Source organism: Haliotis rubra, unplaced genomic scaffold (assembly GCF_003918875.1).
Source record: "Haliotis rubra isolate DU_JTF1 unplaced genomic scaffold, ASM391887v1 Scf294, whole genome shotgun sequence".
Taxonomy (NCBI): Eukaryota; Metazoa; Mollusca; class Gastropoda; order Lepetellida; family Haliotidae; genus Haliotis; species Haliotis rubra.
The window spans coordinates 657,517-685,110 of NW_025766962.1; the positions used below are offsets into that span (position 1 = coordinate 657,517).

Here is a 27,594-nt window from a genome sequence, read left to right on the forward strand (position 1 = left end):
AGTAAATAGAAAACGTAGAGGAGGTACAAGAAGAGATTAGTCTGGATATGCAAAAGGTGGGGCAGATGCTAGAATCGGCCAAAACGTTTACCTACCTTTCGCAAGCCTACCACACATCAGTCAACTCACAGGCCGATGAGAAGAAAGCAATGCCCAAACCCGGGAACCCCTTCAACATGGAGTAGAAAGAAGTGTGTTTTCGTATATATGTTTGTATGTATGTTTGCATCTTTGTTTGTTTTTGGGACTAGCTATTGATAGGAGCTATACCCGCTTGGTCTTCTTCTTCTTGCGAATCTCTACGGGTGTCTGTGGGGAACACCATCTCGACTTCTCGATCATCTTTCCTTTCCGAAATGGGCGAGTAGCAGACTTTGCCAAGTCTACACAGAAAGGGCTCACCCACCAACCGTAGATTTTCTATTCCACTAGCATCTCAAATCATTCCTCGTATCTTGTAGCCAAAGACCGGAATCGTTTCTCCAGTCGGCATAGAGGGCAGCAGCAAAAGTCTGTTCTTCCCTTCGTATTTGGCTACGGCAAACCTTTTGCACGTATAGATTCCCTCTGGAACGTCTGCAGCGTTTCGGTGTTCGTTGGATGGAAGGGCTTCCATCGCCTTTTCTTGCTGCCAACACAGTGGTCTATGGCGCCATACTTGCAAGTAGAGTTGTCTGGTTCGAATAGGGTAGGTAGATCCGATATAGCAGCGAGGCAGTTGTTCATTGGTTGTGTCTGTCCATTGTTTCTGGGCTCGAAGAAGGTGTGTCCCGATTGCTCCAGGATTTGTTTCTCTTTGTTGGAAAACTAGAGATGGAGGCACTTCTTTAGCAGGGTCTCGAAGGCCTCTGCCATGTCAGAAGTTGTCTCTGTCCTTGCCTCTGTTTGTGTCTTGGGGTCTGTTTTGGAGCTGCCCCACATTCAGTATATTTGGCCTGGGATATGTGGTACTTCTTCGCCTCCCGAAGGGACAAATAACCCGATCGGATCTCAGCATAGGCTTCTTGCGATAGCTTGGTTCGTGTCATTGTTGTGTTCTATAAACGTACATCTGCACATCTCTAATTGGGGTGCAGTTCCCCCAGTGACATGTGTTGGACTACTATTTTGGAGTTGCACTGTAGTGGGCTGTGGAAACCGAATTGGAGACTTCTAGAGGTGGTGCACCTTCACAGGGACTACTCTTGTGTGTGTTGGACTACTTTTGTACTTCTCTTGCCGTAGGCTGCATGTTGCCGTATGCTGTTGTATTTAGCACCGCCCAATTGCTATCTGTTGTGACAACGAAGGGTAATCACTCATTAACTCAACTGCCATCCGCCGCATATCGCATAGCAAGTGGTGACATCTGACGGCCAATGGACTACAAAGGAGGGTCATCTGACATTCACTCTGCAGATTTTCATCAGACACTAAAGTATCAAGATCCTGAAGATGGGTCCAAGAAAGAACAGATATGTGCGAGGACAGAAAGCAAAGAAGTGACCTCCCATCACCCATCACCCATCAACAATCTCAAGTGCCAGAAGACTCCGCTATGCCTCTCCTCCTCCTGAAGATGCAGAGACGCAGGATAGGCCTATTCAGGCTCCCATCGCTGCTGAGCCCCACGGCTCTCCCTGCATTGCATCTTCTTGCATAGTTTGTTGCTGCAGCATAAATACAAAGCCAAGGGCTGCAGTCATATGAGGAAGTTGATCTATGACTAGTACCGTCAGGAGGTGCAGCCCGCTTTTATACACAACTGCCGATTTTGGCGACAAATCCGACCAGTATTGAGTCAGTGTCCGATTACCCTACGAATAGTACCCTACGATTTGTCAGATTGGTGTTCGGAGAGTGTTGGAAGTGTCAGATTAGTGTCAGGCCACCCTCGAATTACAATCCTAGTGCAGTCGGATCAGTCGGACGCCACCGGTGAATATGGCACTACCAGTCTTTCATTCGATTCACCCGATCAATGTTTGATCTCTATCGGCTTTTACGGGAAAAGGTGACCCCAAAAATGATGTCAAGTGAATTTTGATCAGAACTCAACGCGACGCTGAAATGTTCGCATTTATATATGTATGTTTGACATCGGTTTAATCTATCAGAGATATGTCAATAGGACATTTTCTTAGTTTTTTCGAATCGCTATATGGGGGCTACCTGTAAATAGTCTAATCTGGACCAGACAAACCAGTGATCAAGATCATGAGCATCAATCTACGCAGTTGGGATACTATGACATGTGTCAACCAAATCAGCGAGCCGGAGCACCCGATCCCGTTAATTGCCCCATACGTCAAGCAAGGGTAGCTGAAGACCAATTTTCACCCAGGTCTTTACAGGTATCATGCGTCCCTGAGTTGATAACACGTCTATGAACGTAAGTGTACCTTAGAAAGAGACTGCATCCACCTGTTCTTCTCTCCTTCGTTCTCAGCAGCAAACAGATACAACCGGTTACTGGCCTTGTTGGTGCTGATTTCAAATGCATATTGTTGTCTGAAACAAAAGTAGTAATTATTTATCTGCCTACAATTTTCCTCCATTTGATTGCCCGAGTTAGACCATGTACCTCGACAGTAGTGTTGTTTGAGACCGCAGTGAGCAATATTCCTGCCTTAGCTTGGTGGCCTGCGAATACCCAGCACTCACCTGTCAAACCACTACAGAAATGACAGGCAACAACCAGTATTTGTAATTCATAATAGCTTTACAACTAGGGACAAAACAAACAGTTTGTTATATCCGTCAATAGTCACTAGCATCTTCGTTATATATATATTTTTTCTTTATTCCACGAGCAACAACCCACTTTCAGGACAGAATGAAAGACAAAGAGCCGACTGACAGAGCCGAACCACGTCATATGCTTTGGTCAACTACTGCAACAAGAGTAGGCTACTGAAGATCTGCTTACTCTCTGATTTGTTTTAGAAACTGCTGTTACGTTTACAGAACCAGGCGAGCTGATATTTATTTGAGTGGCATTGTACAGCAAGAACTGATCTGAGCAGCTTCATGTCTACACAAGGTAGAGCAGAATACCTACGTCTCCACACTAGTTTCTTGTATCCCGTGGATACATAGCTGGTCGATGCTGCCCTTGGCCGTTGTACTCTGTAACAGAACATCATCTCTCCAATCTCAAACATGAATCAACAGAGCAAACAGATGAAGCACAAGGCTCTGTAGCACATCTTAGTTGTTCAGGTCCTGACAACGTAAGACATCCTCTCGGAACGTACATTTAATGACTCACTAATACTTGAGTAACTGGCCACATAAGTGAGTTAGGTTATGGGAGTAAAGTCACATTGTCATCATGGAGCCTTTCATAAGGTAAATGGTCAACCTGAGCCAAATATTGATAAACACACTAAAAATATATAAACATACGTCATAATCAAAGTAATATAAAAACAAGTATTGAAAATTTAGTAAAATATATTTATGGGTATGAGGAGATCACATGCTGATGCAAAACAAATTACAAAATGTTTCGAATTGGGGTCAATATCAATATGACTGACGTGACAACCATCCTTGAATTTGAATTATGTGAACAGTTTTAAAAGACACCCTTGTTGTCAAGACAAGATACAGCTCCATTAAATCTGCAGGCTTCAGGGCTTCAGCAAGATGTTAAGACTGGAAAAGCTAATGACAAGGCAAAAACAATAATGACATAATTGTAAGTAGGTAATAAATGAACGTACAGTTCAGGTGAAGGTTACATAGGAAAATCAGTTAACCTGTATTTTACAAAGGTAAGGAAAAAAGGATTAATTATAAATCAGTTAAATCCTCAAATATTTGGAAATGCATATGAGACGTTGGAAAAGAAGAGAAAATTTGAATACTTGTGTTACACAAGTTGATACGGAATGGATAAAGAAGGTCAGAGAGTTCATGCCTGACAGACTGTGCCGGACATTCGGACTTGGAATTTCAAGACTAAAGCTCTATACCTACATCAGTATGTACATCTGTGGTAAATGTACAGGTCTTTTCAGAGTATATTGGATGAGGATGGGTTTTATCCACATGCAGGGAATCAATCAGGTGTTATCAACCGCATTCGTTGCCACTAAAACCTAGTTTCAATTCAAGCAAAAAGCATGAATCAGTTGCAATGCATGGTCTGGGATTGACCATCTTATTCACTTCAATTGTCATCGCACAAGAAATCAAGAATTATGCAGTGTATATATACCACAAACTAAAATTATGGGAACACCCTAAAATTTGATAGTCATACATAAACTTAAACGTGGTGAGGTCATTTATACTCTAAGGTGAATTCAAGAAAACTGATTCAAGAAAACTGATATTTGACAAGTAAAGCAACCAAGTTTGCTAAGGTAAGTGGAGTTACCTTCCATGGAAGAGTTGTCAGATCTCTGATTGAGGGGGGAATTGAATAAGAGTAAAAGATCTGATGAGGTCTTAATGAGACAGAGAATTGCTACATTTTCACATGCTTAGATATGTTAAACCACTAGAGAAAGTTCTGTCCATTGTTCTTGGAAGTGTTTTATTTGCATAACTGACTAACTGCCCTAGGGCAATTATTGCTATTTAAAAACAATAAAATTGTACTCATTTTGATAATCTTCATCATGCCTAATACATTACACGCGTATTAAACTAGTATGCCCTCGTGGTGTAAGCCGTTTAATCACCCTCACCACGGTAGTTATTTAAATAAACACTGCGAGGGCTACATCCTCCCAGAGTTTATTTAAATAACTACCTTGTAAGGGTGATTAACCTATAATGAAACAAGGTCCAACTTCAGCTTTCACAAATCGTGCTGCACAGTGGAACAGAATCTCACCTGTTCTGTCAAGTAGTAGGTGAGAGCCCCATGCTCTAACACACACCAACGCTTGTCCAAAGCTACAAATACACCACATGTGATTTATCCAGCCAGGTTACATAACAAATCATGTGCCCATTCTAAGAAAAAGCATCATCAACAAGAGATTTCAGTCTTGGCAGAGTTTTAACTATAGTGAAAACATGCTGTATTTATTTTTATTTTAAAAAAATACCAACAGATATAATTACTTTCATGATAAGATATTCTTTTTTTCAAACATGCCAACCTGAAAATCAGACAATTGTACATATTTTATCTGAACAGAACTTTGTATTTTTAACATAACACGTGGAATGTCCCCTTACTTGTGTGCTTGGGTCCCGTCTTATAGAGGTATCCCTGATGTCGGACATCTTCCCTCATTCGCCCCTGGCAACAGATGTTGTCAGTACTGAGACGCTCACAAATGTTGGAAAATGTTAACATAGCACATCATGTTTGCAAAATTATTACAGAGGTAAATTATATTTGCAAAAAATAGTATGGAAAAGGAATCAATGTATTTCAATAATCAAAATTACACATCGACCTGAAAGTTGATTATCAAGGTCTATGACTGACTGACTGACTGACTGAGTTTAGTTTTACGCCGCTTTTAGCAATATTCCAGCAATATCACGGCGGGGGACACCAGAAATGGGCTTAACACATTGTGCCCATGTGGGGAATCGAACCCGGGTCTTCGGCGTGACGAGCCAACGCTTTAACCACTAGGCTACCCCACCGCCCTCAAGGTCTATGAACAGTCATGTACCATGATATATGTCAGGGAAGTCTGAACAAGTCACGAATGTTTACTCTGTTCACCATGGTTAAAGGGGCCTTATTCCGGTATACGGCTACAAAATACAAGAAACTATTCGAGATAACGATGGAATAGAAAATCTACGGTTAGTGGGTTTGCCGTTTCTGTGTAGGCTAGGCAAAGCCTGCTACTCGCCCGTTTCGGAAAGGAAAGACTATCCACACGTAGAGTTATGTTTCCCAAGACGAACACAAATACAAAGTAGTCAACCATACAGAACACAAAGTAGTCGAACATACAGAACACAAAAAGTAGTCAAACATACACGAAGACAAAAAGTAGTCCAACACACAGAAAAGTTGTCCAACTGACTTACTTTCATTGCCTTCTCACAAGCTGCAAATAGTTTCTCCGTGTCCCGCACTAGATCCGCCTGAATGTACAGGGCCCTGGAACAAGGACACACCCTACTTATACATCGAGCATGTACATCAGGTACCAAGCTGAAGGTCTTCATCAGACAATGATCACAACCGGTAAACGCAATGCTTGTTAGGACATGTTTTCGTTCAAGTCCTGTATTTCCTTAATGCTGACAGGGCTTCATCAATACCCTTGCAACACAATGGCATCATGCATTAATATGAATAGCAGGAGTTGATTCTAGATGATAGGATCAGTTAACCTTCTAATTCAGCCATGTTTCAATGAAACAGAAAAACAATTAGGCCACTGATTTCTGTTTGTTTGTTAATAGAACAGGGTGTTGCATTATTGTATTGGGTGATGCTACTGACAGTTGACAGGTGAGTGATATGTGTGACAGTATCCCCTCATTTCCATGCTGATACAGTTTACTTTGGAGGCTGTACCTGAGCACAGGTGAAATGCTGATTTCTCACGTACTTGTTTGGGGCATGTATCACAAAATGTTGACCTGTCTCAGTACACATTCTACATCCTCTGTCCATCTCCTGGTACTCTGTAACAGAACCATTCAACATCAGGACTCACACACCATTGCTATAATACAACTTACTGGCTTACATTCCTTATAAACATACTCCAGTGAGATAACTAATTAACCTATGTATACATTTCTATTCAACTCAAGGTGGAATTTAACCCAAATACAAGCTGACATTTACGTATGATGAAAGTTTGAATTGATTAGACTCCACAAGAGTGTAGCTGTGAGCGTCCTTCACCAGCCCATCATGTCAGTGGATCTACCATCACATGGACTCTACTATGGTCCTACTTACTAATACTGCTGGCTTTTGTCAAGTCCACTGTCTCCAGCTTCTGATTCTGGAAGACAACACAACAGGTAATCAGTGTCTTAGTGCCCTGTCATTCATAATAATAATAATAATAAGGGTACTTATATTGCACAATACTCCATACCACAAAGGGGCATGCTCAAAGCGCGCACAAATGTTTAAAAAACAAACACATCAAAAAGTCATATGAATCAGTATTGTAGTAAATATGAGCTTGGAGAGAGTTACTGTTTGTATCGACTGAAAAAGTGTGTTTTGAGGTTACGCTTGAACACTTGAAGGGATGGAGCTGTACGTAATTTAAGTGGAAGTGAGTTCCATAGTGCTGTTGCAACTGAAGCAAAAGAACGGGCACCAAATGTCTTGAGGTTGAATGATGGAGGATCCAGCAGGTGTTGGTTACTGGATCTGAGGGCACGAGCAGGAGTGTATGGTGTGAGAAGATCACACAAGTATGAGGGAGCCGTGGAGTTAACACACTGGTAAGCGAGAGTGAGTACCTTGAAATCAATTCTTTCATGGATCCGTAACCAGTGTAAGGAATCCAGAATGAACTGTACGTCACAGGACGGCTTAGAACGGCTAACAAGACGGGCAGCTTTATTTTGGAGAGATTGTAGGCGCTTTATCTGGGTTTTGGAGGCACGTGTAAGCAGACTGTTGCAATAGTCCAATCTTGACAGAATGAGGGAGCGAACAAGCAGAGCGGTGTTGTCTTGGGTCAGTTGGTGGCGAATGCTGGATATGTTACGGAGGTGATAGTGAATAGTTTTGCACAGCTGATTTATATGAGTTTCCATGGAGAGACTGCTATCCAATTTTTCACAACAGTGGAGAAAGGGATCGAAGAGTCCCCAATCTGAGGATGATGAAAGTGACACTTTTTCAACCTAGCAGGTGGACCAAACAGTATTGCCTCTGTTTTACTGTCGTTCATTTTCAGCATATTTGCTGTCATCCAGGACTTGACGTCACTGAGGCACAACTCCATGTTGTGTATGGTGGAGGCTTGGTTAGTCTCTGACAGATCCAATTTATCAAGCAATTGCGAATCATCAGCATAGAAGTGGCTAATGACCCGGTACTATGCTATAAGGTGACCCAAGGATTTGGTATACATCGTGAAGAGGACTGGTCCCAACACGGAACCCTGGGGTACGCCGCATTTGAGTACTGAGGGAGATGATTGGAGTTCACCAATTTGTACAGACTGAATCCTGTCAGACAAGTATGAGAGGCACCATTACTATCATCACCTTCTATAGAGTCAACACGTACAACACCTACAGGTAATCAGTGTCTTAGTGCCCTGTCATTACCATCATCACCTTCGATAGAGTCAACATGTACAACACCTACAGGTAATCAGTGTCTTAGTGCCCTGTCATTACCATCATCACCCTCTATAGAGTCAACATGTACAACACCTACAGGTAATCAGTGTCTTAGTGTCCTGTCATCACCATCATCACCTGCTATAGGGTCAACATGTACAACACCTACAGGTAATCAGTGTCTTAGTGCCCTGTCATCACCATCATCACCTGCTATAGGGTCAACATGTACAACACCTACAGGTAATCAGTGTCTTAGTGCCCTGTCATCACCATCATCACCTTCTATTGAGTCAACATCTACAAAACCTAAAGGCAGTTAGTGTGTTAGTGCCCTGTCATCACCATCATCACCTTCTATTGAGTCAAATTGTACAACACCTAAAGGCAATCAGTGTCTTAGTGCCCTGTCATTACCATCATCACCTTCTATAGAGTCAAATTGTAAAACACCTACAGGTAATCAGTGTCTTAGTGCACTGTCATTAGCAACATCACCTTTTATAGAGTCAACACGTACAACACCTACAGGTAATCAGTGTCTTAGTGCCCTGTCATCACCATCATCACCCTCTATAGAGTCAACATGTACAACACCTACAGGTAATCAGTGTCTTAGTGCCCTGTCATTACCGTCATCACCTTCTATAGAGTCAAATTGTACAACACCTACAGGTAATCAGTGTCTTAGTGCCCTGTCATTACCAACATCACCTTCTATAGAGTCAATATGTACAACACCTACAGGTAATCGGTGTCTTAGTGCCCTGTCAATACCATCATCACCTTCTATAGAGTCAACATGTACATCACCTGCAGGTAATCAGTGTCTTAGTGCCCTGTCATCACCATCATCACCTTCTATTGAGTCAACATGTACAAAACCTACAGGCAAATCCGTGTCTTAGTGCCCTGTCATTACCATCATCACCTTCTATAGAGTCAAATTGTACAACACCTACAGGTAATCAGTGTCTTAGTGCCCTGTCATGACCATCATCACCTTCTATTGAGTCAACATGTACAAAACCTACAGGCAATCCGTGTCTTAGTGCCCTGTCATTACCATCATCACCTTCTATAGAGTCAAATTGTACAACACCTACAGGTAATCAGTGTCTTAGTTCCCCTGTCATTACCATCATCACTTTCCATAGAGTCAACATGTACAACACCTACAGGTAATCAGTGTCTTAGTGCCCTGTCATTACCATCATCACCCTCTATAGAGTCAACATGTACAACACATACAGGTCATCAGTGTCTTAGTGTCCTGTCATCACCATCATCACCTTCTATAGGGTCAACATGTACAACACCTACAGGTCATCAGTGTCTTAGTGCCCTGTCATCACCATCATCACCTTCTATTGAGTCAACATGTACAAAACCTAAAGGCAGTTAGTGTGTTAGTGCCCTGTCATCACCATCATCACCTTCTATTGAGTCAACATGTACAAAACCTAAAGGCAATCCGTGTCTTAGTGCCCTGTCATTACCATCATCACCTTCTATAGAGTCAAATTGTACAACACCTACAGGTAATCAGTGTCTTAGTGCCCTGTCATTAGCAACATCACCTTTTATAGAGTCAACACGTACAACACCTACAGGTAATCAGTGTCTTAGTGCCCTGTCATCACCATCATCACCCTCTATAGAGTCAACATGTACAACACCTACAGGTAATCAGTGTCTTAGTGCCCTGTCATTACCGTCATCACCTTCTATAGAGTCAAATTGTACAACACCTACAGGTAATCAGTGTCTTAGTGCCCTGTCATTACCAACATCACCTTCTATAGAGTCAACATGTACAACACCTACAGGTGATCGGTGTCTTAGTGCCCTGTCAATACCATCATCACCTTCTATAGAGTCAACATGTACATCACCTACAGGTAATCAGTGTCTTAGTGCCCTGTCATCACCATCATCACCTTCTATTGAGTCAACATGTACAAAACCTAAAGGCAATCCGTGTCTTAGTGCCCTGTCATTACCATCATCACCTTCTATAGAGTCAAATTGTACAACACCTACAGGTAATCAGTGACTTAGTGCCCTGTCATGACCATCATCACCTTCTATTGAGTCAACATGTACAAAACCTACAGGCAATCCGTGTCTTAGTGCCCTGTCATTACCATCATCACCTTCTATAGAGTCAAATTGTACAACACCTACAGGTAATCAGTGTCTTAGTTCCCTGTCATTACCATCATCACCTTCCATAGAGTCAACATGTACAACACCTACAAGTAATCAGTGTCTTAGTGCCCTGTCATTACCATCATCACCCTCTATAGAGTCAACATGTACAACACATACAGGTCATCAGTGTCTTAGTGTCCTGTCATCACCATCATCACCTTCTATAGGGTCAACATGTACAACACCTACAGGTCATCAGTATCTTAGTGCCCTGTCATCACCATCATCACCTTCTATTGAGTCAACATGTACAAAACCTAAAGGCAGTTAGTGTGTTAGTGCCCTGTCATCACCATCATCACCTTCTATTGAGTCAACATGTACAAAACCTAAAGGCAATCCGTGTCTTAGTGCCCTGTCATTACCATCATCACCTTCTATAGAGTCAAATTGTAAAACACCTACAGGTAATCAGTGACTTAGTGCCCTGTCATTGGCAACATCACCTTTTATCGAGTCAACACGTACAACACCTACAGGTGATCAGTGTCTTAGTGCCCTGTCATCACCATCATCACCCTCTATAGAGTCAACATGTACAGCACCTACAGGTAATCAGTGTCTTAGTGACCTGTCATTACCATCATCACCTTCTATAGAGTCAAATTGTAAAACACCTACAGGTAATCAGTGTCTTAGTGCACTGTCATTAGCAACATCACCTTTTATAGAGTCAACACGTACAACACCTACAGGTAATCAGTGTCTTAGTGCCCTGTCATCACCATCATCACCCTCTATAGAGTCAACATGTACAACACCTACAGGTAATCAGTGTCTTAGTGCCCTGTCATTACCGTCATCACCTTCTATAGAGTCAAATTGTACAACACCTACAGGTAATCAGTGTCTTAGTGCCCTGTCATTACCAACATCACCTTCTATAGAGTCAACATGTACAACACCTACAGGTAATCGGTGTCTTAGTGCCCTGTCAATACCATCATCACCTTCTATAGAGTCAACATGTACATCACCTACAGGTAATCAGTGTCTTAGTGCCCTGTCATCACCATCATCACCTTCTATTGAGTCAACATGTACATAACCTACAGGCAATCCGTGTCTTAGTGCCCTGTCATTACCATCATCACCTTCTATAGAGTCAAATTGTACAACACCTACAGGTAATCAGTGTCTTAGTGCCCTGTCATCACCATCATCACCTTCTATTGAGTCAACATGTACAAAACCTACAGGCAATCCGTGTCTTAGTGCCCTGTCATTACCATCATCACCTTCTATAGAGTCAAATTGTACAACACCTACAGGTAATCAGTGTCTTAGTTCCCTGTCATTACCATCATCACCTTCCATAGAGTCAACATGTACAACACCTACAGGTAATCAGTGTCTTAGTGCCCTGTCATTACCATCATCACCCTCTATAGAGTCAACATGTACAACACATACAGGTCATCAGTGTCTTAGTGTCCTGTCATCACCATCATCACCTTCTATAGGGTCAACATGTACAACACCTACAGGTCATCAGTGTCTTAGTGCCCTGTCATCACCATCATCACCTTCTATTGAGTCAACATGTACAAAACCTAAAGGCAGTTAGTGTGTTAGTGCCCTGTCATCACCATCATCACCTTCTATTGAGTCAACATGTACAAAACCTAAAGGCAATCCGTGTCTTAGTGCCCTGTCATTACCATCATCACCTTCTATAGAGTCAAATTGTACAACACCTACAGGTAATCAGTGTCTTAGTGCCCTGTCATTAGCAACATCACCTTTTATAGAGTCAACACGTACAACACCTACAGGTGATCAGTGTCTTAGTGCCCTGTCATCACCATCATCACCCTCTATAGAGTCAACATGTACAACACCTACAGGTAATCAGTGTCTTAGTGCCCTGTCATTACCGTCATCACCTTCTATAGAGTCAAATTGTACAACACCTACAGGTAATCAGTGTCTTAGTGCCCTGTCATTACCAACATCACCTTCTATAGAGTCAACACGTACAACACCTACAGGTGATCGGTGTCTTAATGCCCTGTCAATACCATCATCACCTTCTATAGAGTCAACATGTACATCACCTACAGGTAATCAGTGTCTTAGTGCCCTGTCATCACCATCATCACCTTCTATTGAGTCAACATGTACAAAACCTAAAGGCAATCCGTGTCTTAGTGCCCTGTCATTACCATCATCACCTTCTATAGAGTCAAATTGTACAACACCTACAGGTAATCAGTGACTTAGTGCCCTGTCATGACCATCATCACCTTCTATTGAGTCAACATGTACAAAACCTACAGGCAATCCGTGTCTTAGTGCCCTGTCATTACCATCATCACCTTCTATAGAGTCAAATTGTACAACACCTACAGGTAATCAGTGTCTTAGTTCCCTGTCATTACCATCATCACCTTCCATAGAGTCAACATGTACAACACCTACAAGTAATCAGTGTCTTAGTGCCCTGTCATTACCATCATCACCCTCTATAGAGTCAACATGTACAACACATACAGGTCATCAGTGTCTTAGTGTCCTGTCATCACCATCATCACCTTCTATAGGGTCAACATGTACAACACCTACAGGTCATCAGTATCTTAGTGCCCTGTCATCACCATCATCACCTTCTATTGAGTCAACATGTACAAAACCTAAAGGCAGTTAGTGTGTTAGTGCCCTGTCATCACCATCATCACCTTCTATTGAGTCAACATGTACAAAACCTAAAGGCAATCTGTGTCTTAGTGCCCTGTCATTACCATCATCACCTTCTATAGAGTCAAATTGTAAAACACCTACAGGTAATCAGTGACTTAGTGCCCTGTCATTAGCAACATCACCTTTTATCGAGTCAACACGTACAACACCTACAGGTGATCAGTGTCTTAGTGCCCTGTCATCACCATCATCACCCTCTATAGAGTCAACATGTACAACACCTACAGGTAATCAGTGTCTTAGTGCCCTGTCATTACCATCATCACCTTCTATAGAGTCAAATTGTACAACACCTACGGGTACTCAGTGTCTTAGTGTCCTGTCATTACCAACATCACCTTCTATAGAGTCAACATGTACAACACCTACAGGTAATCGGTGTCTTAGTGCCCTGTCAATACCATCATCACCTTCTATAGAGTCAACATGTACATCACCTACAGGTAATCAGTGTCTTAGTGCCCTGTCATCACCATCATCACCTTCTATTGAGTCAACATGTACAGAACCTACAGGCAATCCGTGTCTTAGTGCCCTGTCATTACCATCATCACCTTCTATAGAGTCAAATTGTACAACACCTACAGGTAATCAGTGTCTTAGTGCCCTGTCATTAGCAACATCACCTTTTATCGAGTCAACACGTACAACACCTACAGGTGATCAGTGTCTTAGTGCCCTGTCATCACCATCATCACCCTCTATAGAGTCAACATGTACAACACCTACAGGTAATCAGTGTCTTAGTGCCCTGTCATTACCATCATCACCTTCTATAGAGTCAAATTGTACAACACCTACAGGTAATCAGTGTCTCAGTGCCCTGTCATTACCAACATCACCTTCTATAGAGTCAACATGTACAACACCTACAGGTAATCAGTGTCTTAGTGCCCTGTCAATACCATCATCACCTTCTATAGAGTCAACATGTACAACACCTACAGGTAATCAGTGTCTTAGTGCCCTGTCATGACCATCATCACCTTCTATTGAGTCAACATGTACAAAACCTACAGGCAATCAGTGTCTTAGTGCCCTGTCATTACCATCATCACCTTCTATAGAGTCAAATTGTACAACACCTACAGGTAATCAGTGTCTTAGTGACCTGTCATTACCAACATCACCTTTTATAGAGTCAACATGTACAACACCTACAGGTAATCAGTGTCTTAGTGCCCTGTCATTACCATCATCACCTTCTATAGAGTCAACATGTACAACACCTACAAGTAATCAGTGTCTTAGTGACCTGTCATTACCATCATCACCTTCTATAGAGTCAACATGTACAACACCTACAGGTCATCAGTGTCTTAGTGCCCTGTCATGACCATCATCACCTTCTATAGAGTCAACATGTACAATACCTACAAGTAATCAGTGTCTTAGTGACCTTTCATCACCATCATCACCTTCTGTAGAGTCAACATGTACAACACCTACAGGTGAGATCATAGGCAGACATAAAGTTGAATGATGGAATATAACACATGTAACCTGTAAACTGCAGATCAGGGAATTATTTACATTAATGCTGCATTCACCAATATTCCAGTTATATGGCAGCCGTCTGTAAATAATCCAGTCTGGATCAGACAATCCAGAGATCAACAGCATGAGCATAGATTTGGATACCATGACAGTTATCAGCTAAGTCAGCGAGCCGTTAGTCTCCTCTTACGACAAGCATTGCTGACGATCGATTCTAACCACGGGTTCTCTATCTCAACATGAGCCAATGCACACAATAACAGGTTATCATTAGCTCACCTGGTCCATGTAATACAGCAACCTCCAGCTCAGCATGAGCCAATATACACTACAACAGTTTATCATTAGCTCACCTGGTACATGTAATACAGCAACCTCCAGCTCAGCATGAGCCAATATACAAAACAACAGTTAATCATTAGCTCACCTGGTACACGTTATACAGCAACCTCCAGCTCAGCATGAGCCAATATACACTACAACAGTTTATCATTAGCTCACCTGGTCCATGTAATACAGCAACCTCCAGCACAGCATGGGCCAATATACAAAACAACAGTTTATCATTAGCTCACCTGGTCCATGTAATACAGCAACTTCCAACTCAGCATGAGCCATGACTTCCGCCAGTCCTGAAAACACAAACATGGCATTACTGCATACCTGGGAACCAGCTGTCTGTCAGCTGTTTATTATTTTAGTTGCAGCAACTTATCAACTTCATTCGGCATTTAAACAATTTCAGGTCACAAAACTGTTGCAAACATCTTAAGCAGCATCCACTACCATATCGCCATTGTCGTAACATGACACGAACATGACCTACACCATGGATGTTGCCAATATATTGTCAATATTTTAATGATGATTATCAATGAACTAGTATCCTACTTTCTATAAAGACTAGAATGAAACGTGAACAATACCTCTGAAAAATTGTCTTTGACATAATAATTTCCTCCAAGAGAGAATTCCATCATCGCAACATCCTTCATTATGCTGCCCGGGCAGATTAGCTGAAAGGGCAAGATACACACTGTACAACATCCCCTTACCTCGAAAGAATTATAGCACTTGTTGGAAATGTTGACAATGGTTACGTATTAGAGTGCAATGATAAAATGTGTAGTGAATTACTGTAGTAACAAGCTGCATGAGACAAAAGGGTTGATTGAATGATGCTCATCTCGACCATGGTTCAACTGAAACATCTCCAGGGTACAGAGAGTTAACTAAACCACTCGACTATGTCAAATGCTGCTATTAGAAGAGGTTCAGTGCTGTTATCACCCCCTGCTTCATGTTTAGTATCACCCATATCAATAACTTCTCAACCCACACAGGAGACCTATTCCACAAGTTGATGTCGTTTTGCAAGAACATTGTTTTCTCTCACACTTCTATATAATACCCCCATTCCACAGAGATTTGTTACGACGTGAGACAATGAGACGAAATGAGGCTTGACACCAGGTATGTTCGACATCAGTTTAATCTGTCAGAGATATGTCAGTAGGACATTTTGTTTGTCGTTTCGAATCGCTATATGGGCGCTACCTGTAAATAGTCTAGTCTGGACCAGACAAACCTGTGATCAACATCATGAGCATCAATCAACGCAATTGGGATGCTATGACATGTGTCAACCAAATCAGCGAGCCGGAGCACCCGAACCCGTTAGGTGCCTCTTACGACAAGTACGGGTAGCTGAAGACCAATTATAACCCAGATCTTCACAGGTATCATGCGTCCCTGAGTTGATAACACGTCTGTGGACGTAAGTGTACCTTAGAAAGAGACTGCATCCACCTGTTCTTCTCTCCTTCGTTCTCAGCAGCAAACAGATACAACCGGTTACTGGCCTTGTTGGTGCTGATTTCAAATGCATATTGTTGTCTGAAACAAAAGTGGTCATTAATTATCTGCATACAATTTTTCTCCATTTGATCGCCCGAGTTGGACCCTGTACCTCGACAGTAGTGTTGTTTGACACTACAACGAGCAATATTCCTGCCTTAGCTTGGTGGCCTGCGAATAACTAGCACTCACCTGTCAAACTATAACAGAAATGACAGGCAACAACCAGTATTTGTAATTCATAATAACTTTAGTTCATTACATGTATTTGACTAAATATACAACTAGGGACAAAACAAACAGTTTGTTATATCCGTCAATAGTCATTAGCATCTTTGGTATAGATTTATATTGTTTTGGTTTTATTCCACGAGCAACAACCCAGTTTCAGGACAGAATGGAAGACAAAGAGCCGACTGACAGAGCCGAACCACGTGATATATTTTGGCCAACTACTGCAACATCTGCTTACTCTCTGATTTTTTTACACACTGCTGCTAGGTTTACGAGCCAGCCGAGCTGATATTTATTTGAGTGAAACTACTGCAAGAACTTATCTGAACAGCTTCATGTCTACACAAGGTAGAGAAGAATACCTACTTCTCCACACTAGTTTCTTGTATGCCGTGGACACACTGCCGGTTGATGCTGCCCTTGCCCGTCGTACTCTGTAACAGAACACCATCTCTCCTTTCACAAACATGAAACACAAACCACTATTTTCTTGAATAGATGAAGCACAAGGCTCTGTAGCACATCTCAGTTGTTCAGGTCCTGACAACGTAAGACATCCTCTCGGAACGTACATTAAATGACTCACTAATACTTGAGTAACTGGCCACATAAGTGAGTTAGGTTATGGGAGTAAAGTCACATTGTCATCATGGAGCCTTTCATAAGGTAAATGGTCAACCTGAGCCAAATATTGATAAACACACTAAAAATATATAAACATACGTCATAAACATAAAAAAAATATTTATGGGTATGAGAAGATCACATGCTGATGCTAAATAAATTACAAAATGTTTCGAATTGGGGTCAATATCAAAATGATTGACATGACAACCATTCTTGAATTTGAATTCTACCATGACTTCAGTAAATACTGGGTTGTCATTGGTTAACAAAGTCATTCAGAGGTACATAATCACGTTATATACATCTGATTTTCCAATACAGTATGCAGTTTTTTTAATCTTAATAATTCGGTTATGGTAGACTGGAGATTCCTCTGATATCTCTCTGTTTATCTCCTAATTATGTGAACAGTTTTAAAGGACACACTTGTTGTCAAGACAAGATACAGCTCCATTAAATCTGCAGGCTTAACTTAAGCAAGATGCTAAAACTAATGACAAGGCAAAAAATGTATGACATGATTGTAAGTAGAAAATACATGAATAATAGATAAAAAATCAGTTAACCTATATTTTACAAAGGTAAGCAAAGAAGGATTAATTATAAATCAGTTAAATCCTCAAATTGTTTGAAATTCATATAAAAAGTTGGAAAAGAAGAGATTTGAATACCCGTGTTACACAAGCTGACACGGAATGGATAAAGAAGGTTAGAGAGTTCATGCCTAACAGACTGTCCCTCGAAGAAGTAATTCGGACTGAGAATTCCAAAACTAAGCTCTATACCTACATCAGTATGTACATCTGTGGTAAATGTACAGGACTTTTCAGAGTATATTGGATGAGGATGGGATTTATCCACATGCAGGGAATCAACGAGGTGTTATCAACAGCATTCGTTGCCACTAAAACTTAGTTTGAAGTCAAGCTAAAAGCGTGAATCAATTGCAATGCGTATAGGATTGACCATCTTATTCGCTTCAATTGTCATCACAGAAGAAATCGGGAATTGTGCAGTGTAAATATACTACCCAAAAAAATTATGGGAACACTCTTAACTTTGATAGTCATATATAAACTTAAACGTGAAGAGGTCATTTATACTCTTAGGTAAATACAACTTTTTGGGTGCTTAATTGGCACTTCAAACGACATGTTAGAACATGCAGTGAAGCAACTGATTCAATGTTCGTTGAGTTTGAGTGAAATGATTCATTGTCAAAAACAGCAGAAAAACAAGGGTGCTGAAACACACGACACACAAGGCATCCACTGTGTAGAGACACACGACACACAGGGCATCCACTGTGTAGAGACACACGACACACAGGGCATCCACTGTGTAGAGACACGCGACACACAGGGCATCCACTGTGTAGAGACACGCGACACACAGGGCATCCACTGTGTAGAGACACGCGACACACAGGGAATCCTCTGTGTGGAGACACACGACACACAAGGCATCCACTGTGTGGAGACACACGACACACAAGGCATCCACTGTGTAGAGACACGCGACACACAGGGCATCCACTGTGTGGAGACACACGATACTCAGGGTATCCACTGTGGGGAGACCCACGACACACAAGGAATCCTCTGTGTAGAGACACACGACACACAGGGCATCCACTGTGTAGAGACACACGACACACAGGGCATCCTCTGTGTAGAGACCCACGACACACAAGGAATCCTCTGTGTAGAGACACAATGCCGCAAGACACATTGCTCGGTGACATATTGTTGTAGCACGAAGACACGTCACATTGTCAGGGTACACCAGACACTGATACTGGCCACTGACCCCCTACTGTCCAACTTCAGGACTGGCATGGGATACTGGTAACCTATAAAACTTACAGGACACCTTAGAGAATGGATCTGGGCCTTCACGGACCAAGCCACCACTATGGCCAGCCATTGAGGAACCTAGCATGTAACGTTCCTCAAGCTGGATGCAAACAACTTTATAAAGAATATAACATGAGAAGAGAAACAAGCAGAGAAGTGAAGTGGAAAATGCATTCATGCAATCGTCAGAAGACTGTCATGAAATCAGAAAGACCGAACAGCGCTGGCATGGAACTGGCAATCTGAATGAAATCTTTTACCCCATATTTCAATCCCTTCTTTAATCAAAATCAAATATTCATCAGTTGGTCACATCAGACACACCTTCCTAAATCTGAAAAATGAATGTAAACAGGCAGTTTCAAATGGAGAATAATGGTTGCTAACTAATGTTGATACCCAACAAAGTTCTGTGTCTTGCCATCAGTATCGAGAAGGGTGACGGTGCAAGAGGTTATATAGAGGGTGTATTGTGTGGGTTTTCGGTCGTTCTGACTACAATTTCGTAATCCAGGACATATATTGTGAAACAAGATACCAGGCTAAATCTGCAACTGACTCTGTATGGATCGTATTTACCAAAGTATGCCGGATAATTCCAGAAAACTCGTATCTGACAAGTAAACCAATCAAGTTTGCTCAGAACTCAAGTGGAGTTACCTTCCAAGGAGGAGTTGTCAGATCTCTGATTGAGGGGCATTGAATAAGAGTAAAAGATCTGATTAGATCTGAATGAGACAGAGAATTGCTACATTTTCACAAATCTTGCTGCACAGTGGAACAGAATCTCACCTTTTCTGTCAAGTAGTAGGTGAGAGATCCATGCTCTAAGACACACCAACGCTTGTCAAAACCTACAAATAGACCACATGTGGTGTATCCAGCCAGGGTACATAACAAATCATGTGTCCATTCTAAGAAAAAGCATCATCAACAGAGATTGACAGAGTGATAAACTATAGTGAAAACATGCTGTATTTATTTTCATTTTTTTAAAATAACAACACAAATAATTACTTTCATGGTAAGATATACTTTTTTAAACATACGTTGAAATGCCAACCTGAAAATTCAGACAATTATACATATTTTTCGAGAATAATAATAATAATAATAATAATAACTAGGATTGCCTCCTGGGCACTACTGACGGTCTTCAGATTTCCCCATAGACTCCCCGTGGCTGCCTTTACTTGTACTGTTTCTTTGGACGCCAGCTGGAGGGTCCATTTTAACTCTCGGAGGTACGGGTGTTTGAAGTGTATTTAAGGGCTAGAAACCGCCCAAAACGCAGCCAGAACACGTTTTTGACACGAGAGCAGATCGGTGAAATGCAGCCGGGTTCGCGGGGTCATGTACCTTCTAAGATTTTCTGGAGGAGCAATAGTTCCCTCTTTGACAGGCCGTAGCTCCGTTGTCCTTGGGTCTACGGTCAAAACGATTAGTGTTCTGGAATCGTCATGATCCTAGCTATCCTAGCACTTGTGAAACAACCATAGATTTAGGTGTATATAGTGCATTTGTTAAACACCCATTCAAAAATTACTGTGGTGCGGTTAAAGGCCGGGGTTCAAACCTATACACAGATAGGGTGTGGCCTCCATGCCTTTTGCCGAAAGCAATGCAGTATTCAAGAACATTCCATGAAATATCACACACTTGACTTACCGGTTCAGGCTGATATTAAGTCATAGTATAAAGAAATATGTTATGAAGACTCACAGCAAAAAGTATGAATGCAGAGAGTCTACAAAACATACATTTTGAAAATATATTCTCATTGTTAAATCCACATTTGAATTTTCCATTGTGTCAGTCAGGTGGCAAGAGGAGGTATGTTTCCATAGAAACAAGCCTTGGAGTGGGGGAAATGTTTCATTAAGGGTTTCATATTTCAGGCAGGCTGGGAAATGCCCCCCTCTTCTACTCCCCTGACACCATGCTGTGCAGGGCTAGGGTTGTACACTTATCTGATGCTGACATCTCTTTGCTGAAGATTGTATATTCAGAATATAAGTAAAATTTGATGATTCATATATGCTAATCAAACTAATCTCTTTAGTCATCAAAATATGTACTGAAAGGGTTGTTGGACATTTGCTATAAGACACATGTTTATTCTAGTAGTAAATTCTAAGGTTAACCTTTGACATCGCCAGGCTCTTGCCAGGCACCCATAGCCGTTACAGTCTTGTCACTCACGGGCTGACAACATCTTGCCTGCTGGGGAGTAGCAAATGGGCGACTATTTGGAAACCCACGGGGGTTTTAGAGGTTTTAAAGATGATTTGAAAGTACGACTGCCATGGCCGCAGTTTTGTGTGTAAAGTTTTATTCTGTTTTAAATGTATAAAATATTGTGCGTTTATGTGCTGGATTCCTGCAATCATGATGATGTAGCAGAAAGGGTTTGCACGGCCCTGGCACAGTCAGGCTGATAAACAAACTGCTGGAGTCCCAGTTGTTACTTAAAGCGCATTGCTCTTTGGGCATTGGAAAACCAGGAAGTGGTGAAAGCTGCTAGATTTTACAGACGCTTCCTTCAGCTATCTCACCACTGACAAAATGCGAAAACATTTTGGAAGCGTCTGTAAAATCTAGCAACAATCACCACTTCCTGGTTTTCCAATGCCCAAGGAAATAGTTCCCTCTTTAACAGGCCGTAGCTCCGTTCTATTTGTGAAGTAATTGTGGCGTAATTATTGACTTTTACATAACAATAATGAGAAGCAAAAATGTTCTCCATTCAATTATCTACAGTTTGGTAAATGAAATCCATTGTGTTGTCGTAGAGCCATTTTATGAACACTATAAAAATGCGTTTTGCCAAAATTGACCAACTTCCAAGGGCAATAACTCCGACACTATTCAAGATATCGACATGCATTGAACAAACTAAGTAGTCCGGAGTGTGGGCTTTAAAACAGATAGATAATTTGGAAAATGGAATTCATTGTGTTTTTGCAGAGTTGTGACATTTTTTTTAACCCTATGAAAATGCGTCTTAGTAAAAATCCACCAACTTCCAAGGGCGATAACTCCAAAAACATTTAAGATATCGATATTCCGTGCGCAATTTGTGTAGTCGGGAGTGTGGGCTTTCCAACGGCGTATCGAACGCGATTGTACTATTTGCCGTTCTGGAGAAAACGATTTTCAAACACAGGCACCGTCAAAACGTGAAAATCGGCGACAAATTAAGTTTTTTTCAAGATTGCGGAAAATTTCTTCTGCTGCCCGACTTAATGTATGCATTGAATCAATAGAGGATGATGATGTCTATATCGAGTGAAAATTTGGTAAATTTTACCCTTCTAGTTTTGGAGATATTGGGGTTCAAAGATTTTTACGTTTTGGGTTATCTGCCCTTACCGGAGGCCGGAAGTCGGAATTGTTTCCACTCTGTATCAATTTCAGCATACAGGCTATCATCCCTGAAAGTTTCATGAAAATCGACCCTGAGGTTAGGTCAGGAGAGCTGGTACAAAAAACGTACAAATAATAATTATAGCAGAAGAAGAATATTCGGATAAGAACAGTAGGTCTTCCAGACATTCGTCTGAAGACCCAATAATAATGTATTTATAAAGCGCCTAATATCCACCATAGAGATGCTCAGTGGCGCGGTGACAGTATTGGTGAAGGAAATAGTTCATATAACTTTTTAGAAAGGCAGCAGTGAATAGATTGGTCTTTAGCAGAGATTTAACAGTTTCTTTCGATGAAGTGTTCCTCATTTCCTTTGGAAGACAGTTCCACAGTTTAGGGCTGGCACAGGAGAAGGCTCGGTCAGACAGTTGGTTTGGAGATCTGTGTTGGGTTAGGAGAGAGCCAGAGGAGGATCGGAGACTTTGCTGAGGTACATACGCAGAGATGAGATGTTTGAGATAGTCAGGAAAGTTATCATTGTAGAGGCAGTCATGAGTCAGAATGAGGATTTTGAAGGTAATTCTTGCAGAGATGGGGAGCCAGTGCAGAGACTGTAGTACTGGGGTTATGTGGTCATGACGATGACCATGTTACCTTCCTTTATGTGTGAACATATATGAACCATTATGAGCATATATTCATATATTTACATTATGAACAGAACGTTGTATTGTTAACATAACTCATGGAATGTCCACTTACTCTTGTGACTGGGTCCCGTCTTATAGAGGTATCCCTGTTGTCGGACATCTTCCCTCAGTCGCCCCTGGCAACAGATGTTGTCAGTACTGAGACGCTCACAAATGTTGGAAAATGTTAACATAGCACATTATGTTTGCAAAATTATTACCGAGGTAAATTATATTTGCAAAACTATACTGAGAGAAATAAATAAAGAATCACAGGAAAATTCAAGCGTTCCTTGATTATACTCCAGTTTTCATCACCACAGCGCTATTCAAAGCTGGTGATGAAAACTGGAAAATATTAAAGGAAGGCTTGAATTTTCCTGTGATCCTTTATTTGTTTCTCTCAGTATATTATTGAGGGACATCATGTTTGGAAAGATTTTAAGGTGGTTCATCATGGTGGTATGAATAAGTGGAAGAACAAAGGCAAATGTAGGAAATTACGGAAGCCTATTAGGGCCACTATACGCTATTACTCATTATCTTTATGTTGAACATTCAACTTGCTATCTTGAAAATTCAACTTGCTATCTTGAAAATTCAACTTAGTATCTGTTGCAAAATGAACAAAGCCTCTTCCAAGATACCTTTTCTCTTGTGACGTTGGGCTACATAAAAATCCTATAATTCTTGCCAGACAGAAGTAACCCAATCCTAACGCTACTACAAAAACATACAGAGATGACATTGTCTCTGCTCTACTCCATTGTCATCGGCCACAGTTCGTGTACAGAGAATTTGGAAATGCGCATAATGAACGAAAGACATTTCATTTAAGTACTAATTTTCTTGAATTTTCAAGATACTAAGTTGAATTTTCAAGATACTTACTTGAATGTTCAACAAAGTTAAGTTGAATTTTTAAGATAGTAAGTTGAATTTTCAAGAGAGGATGCTGAATTTTCACGATGCTAAGTTGAAATTTCAGGATACTAAGTTGAATTTTCAAGAAAGAATGTTGAATTTTCAAGATAGCAAGTTGAATTTTCAACATAAAAGATGCTGAATAATAGCATAGCGTGGCCCTAATAGGCTTCCGTAGGAAATATGTCCTATATACTGCTCACCACATTGCTTTCAAACATGTCTGATGATGAACCTGAGAAAAGAGTTAATGTATTTCAATAATCAAAATGACACAACGACTTCACAGTGGATTATTCAGGTCCATGATCAATGCCACTTCCCCAGTAACCTCTGGCTTTGAGCACTTTAAGTTATTTTAAGATGTTAAAAATATCAGAAATAACTGCCACGTTTGATGATATGTCCATAGTGGCTTGGAAAAGTGCTTCAGTCATCTATCATAACATCTATCAGGAACGTCTGAAGAAGTCACGAATGTTTACTCTGTTCACCATGGTTTAAGGGGCCCTATTCCGGTATACGGCTACAAGATGCAAAAAACTATTCGAGATAACGGTGGAATAGAAAATCTACGGTTGGTGGGAGGCCGTTTCTGAGTAGGCAAGGCAAAGTCTGCTCCTCGCCCATTTCGGAAAAGAAAGACAATCCACAAGTAGAGCTTGTTTCCCAAGACGAGGACAAATACAAAGTAGTCCAACACACAGAACATAAAAAGCAGTCCAACATACAAGAAGACAAAAAGTAGTCCAACACACAGAAAAGTAGTCCATCATACAGAAGACAAAATACATATTTGGTCGATGTTTCCAATGTTTTTGCAACTTTTTTCTTGTGTGTGTGGGCGGTGGGGTAGCCTAGTGGTTAAAGTGTTGGCTGGTCACGCCGAAGACCCGGGTTCGAATCCCCACATGGGTACGATGTGTGAAGCCCATTTCTGGTGTCCCCCGCCGTGATGTTGCTGGAATATTGCTAAAAGCTGTTGCAAAATGAACAAAGCCTCTTCCAAGATACCTTTTCTCTTGTGACGTTGCGCTACATAAAAATCCTATAATTCTTGCCAGACAGAAGTAACCCAATCCTAACGCTACTACAAAACATACAGAGATGACATTGTCTCTGCTCTACTCCATTGTCATCGGCCACAGTTCGTGTACAGAGAATTTGGAAATGCGCATAATGAACGAAAGACATTTCATTTAATTTTACTAATTTTCTTGAATTTTCAAGATACTAAGTTGAATTTTCAAGATACTTACTTGAATGTTCAACAAAGTTAAGTTGAATTTTTAAGATAGTAAGTTGAATTTTCAAGAGAGGATGCTGAATTTTCACGATGCTAAGTTGAAATTTCAGGATACTAAGTTGAATTTTCAAGAAAGAATGTTGAATTTTCAAGATAGTAAGTTGAATTTTCAAGATAGCAAGTTGAATTTTCAACATAAAAGATGCTGAATAATAGCATAGCGTGGCCCTAATAGGCTTCCGTAGGAAATATGTCCTATATACTGCTCACCACATTGCTTTCAAACATGTCTGATGATGAACCTGAGAAAAAGAGTTAATGTATTTCAATAATCAAAATGACACAACGACTTCACAGTGGATTATTCAGGTCCATGATCAATGCCACTTCCCCAGTAACCTCTGGCTTTGAGCACTTTAAGTTATTTTAAGATGTTAAAAATATCAGAAATAACTGCCACGTTTGATGATATGTCCATAGTGGCTTGGAAAAGTGCTTCAGTCATCTATCATAACATCTATCAGGAACGTCTGAAGAAGTCACGAATGTTTACTCTGTTCACCATGGTTTAAGGGGCCCTATTCCGGTATACGGCTACAAGATGCAAAAAACTATTCGAGATAACGGTGGAATAGAAAATCTACGGTTGGTGGGAGGCCGTTTCTGAGTAGGCAAGGCAAAGTCTGCTCCTCGCCCATTTCGGAAAAGAAAGACAATCCACAAGTAGAGCTTGTTTCCCAAGACGAGGACAAATACAAAGTAGTCCAACACACAGAACATAAAAAGCAGTCCAACATACAAGAAGACAAAAAGTAGTCCAACACACAGAAAAGTAGTCCATCATACAGAAGACAAAATACATATTTGGTCGATGTTTCCAATGTTTTTGCAACTTTTTTCTTGTGTGTGTGGGCGGTGGGGTAGCCTAGTGGTTAAAGTGTTGGCTGGTCACGCCGAAGACCCGGGTTCGAATCCCCACATGGGTACGATGTGTGAAGCCCATTTCTGGTGTCCCCCGCCGTGATGTTGCTGGAATATTGCTAAAAGCGGTGTAAAACCAAACTCAGCCAGTCAGTCTTGTGGGTGTATCCAAACTGCTACTATTTGCCACGACTGTCACACAATGTACACGTACAACTAGCACACAATGTACACACACGGTGTACTGTATACGATACAAACTCATGGCATGTGTGTGCGAGGACTGCTTTTGTGTGTTGGACTACTTTTTGTATTCCTGGGCTACTTTTGCCCGTGTATACTACATTTTAGTTTTTTTTCAGTGGGCTGTGGGAGCCGAATTGGACAGAAAGGACACGAGGAGGGGGAAGGTGTATCTCAAACGGGATTTTCTGCCATTACGCGTACTACTACTGGAATGGGTTCAGTGATTTTCATTGAGTACACACCACTGACAATAACATATACTGGTAGGGGGTCCTTGATTTTCATGGAGTACAAACCTTGGCAACAACATATAATGTAATGGAAGCTGTGATTTTCATGAAGTACAAACCCTGGCAACAACATATACTGTCAGGAAACCCGTGATTTTCATGGAGAACAGAGCACTGGCAATAACATTCTAACACTCTATTGTCCTTTTTTCTAGTTGTTGCTCTTTATATGTCCAAAGAAGAAAATAACAAACCTGTACCAAAGGACTGTAATTTCCTATGTGTCCCAACTTCCAAGAACTCATGATACTGTAACAATGAGATATCATTATCTGTCCGAGATAACACCCCTATCTCCACCTGGGGAAGCACCTGTTTCATATACTGTTTATCGACAAGCTTTTATCTCTCTCTTGACACTTTGTCTGTTTCAATTTAAAAACATTTTCTTAAATAGTGGGATTCTTATTTTTTTTAACTGAGAGGTATTATATATTGACATCGTATGTTAACACTACATTCATGGAACAATGTAAAACTTATAACATGTTATATTTGGGATTAGACTTTCTTAGTAAAGTACAAATTCTAGTACTTTTTTGGGTTGAGTCCTATTCGGGATTCGAACCCACACCCTCAGAGTCAGGCAGCAAATCGCCAGCACACAAAGTCAGCCGACTAGCCCGCTCTGCGAATGGGACTCAACTCAAAAATGTACTTGAATTTGTACTTTATTAAGAAAGTGTAAT

The 27,594-nt window shown here is 41.1% G+C and overlaps 1 protein-coding gene across 1 annotated transcript in view; it reads right to left on the reverse strand.

Annotated features, from left to right (window-relative positions):
* LOC124282161 overlaps window positions 1-27,150 on the reverse strand; it is a 44,790-nt gene extending 17,640 nt beyond the window's left edge. Inside the window, exons 1-14 of the mRNA XM_046718121.1 lie at window positions 27,106-27,150; window positions 23,352-23,415; window positions 20,013-20,074; window positions 17,104-17,171; window positions 16,434-16,542; window positions 15,573-15,662; window positions 15,222-15,278; window positions 6,884-6,929; window positions 6,525-6,600; window positions 5,995-6,067; window positions 5,179-5,242; window positions 4,829-4,890; window positions 3,041-3,108; window positions 2,382-2,490 (exon numbers count right to left, since the gene is read on the reverse strand). Coding sequence (XP_046574077.1) covers window positions 2,382-2,490; window positions 3,041-3,108; window positions 4,829-4,890; window positions 5,179-5,242; window positions 5,995-6,067; window positions 6,525-6,600; window positions 6,884-6,929; window positions 15,222-15,278; window positions 15,573-15,662; window positions 16,434-16,542; window positions 17,104-17,171; window positions 20,013-20,074; window positions 23,352-23,415; window positions 27,106-27,150 — 993 coding nt within the window. The remainder of the gene's footprint in view (window positions 1-2,381; window positions 2,491-3,040; window positions 3,109-4,828; window positions 4,891-5,178; window positions 5,243-5,994; window positions 6,068-6,524; window positions 6,601-6,883; window positions 6,930-15,221; window positions 15,279-15,572; window positions 15,663-16,433; window positions 16,543-17,103; window positions 17,172-20,012; window positions 20,075-23,351; window positions 23,416-27,105) is intronic.
* Window positions 27,151-27,594: the final 444 nt, after the last annotated feature.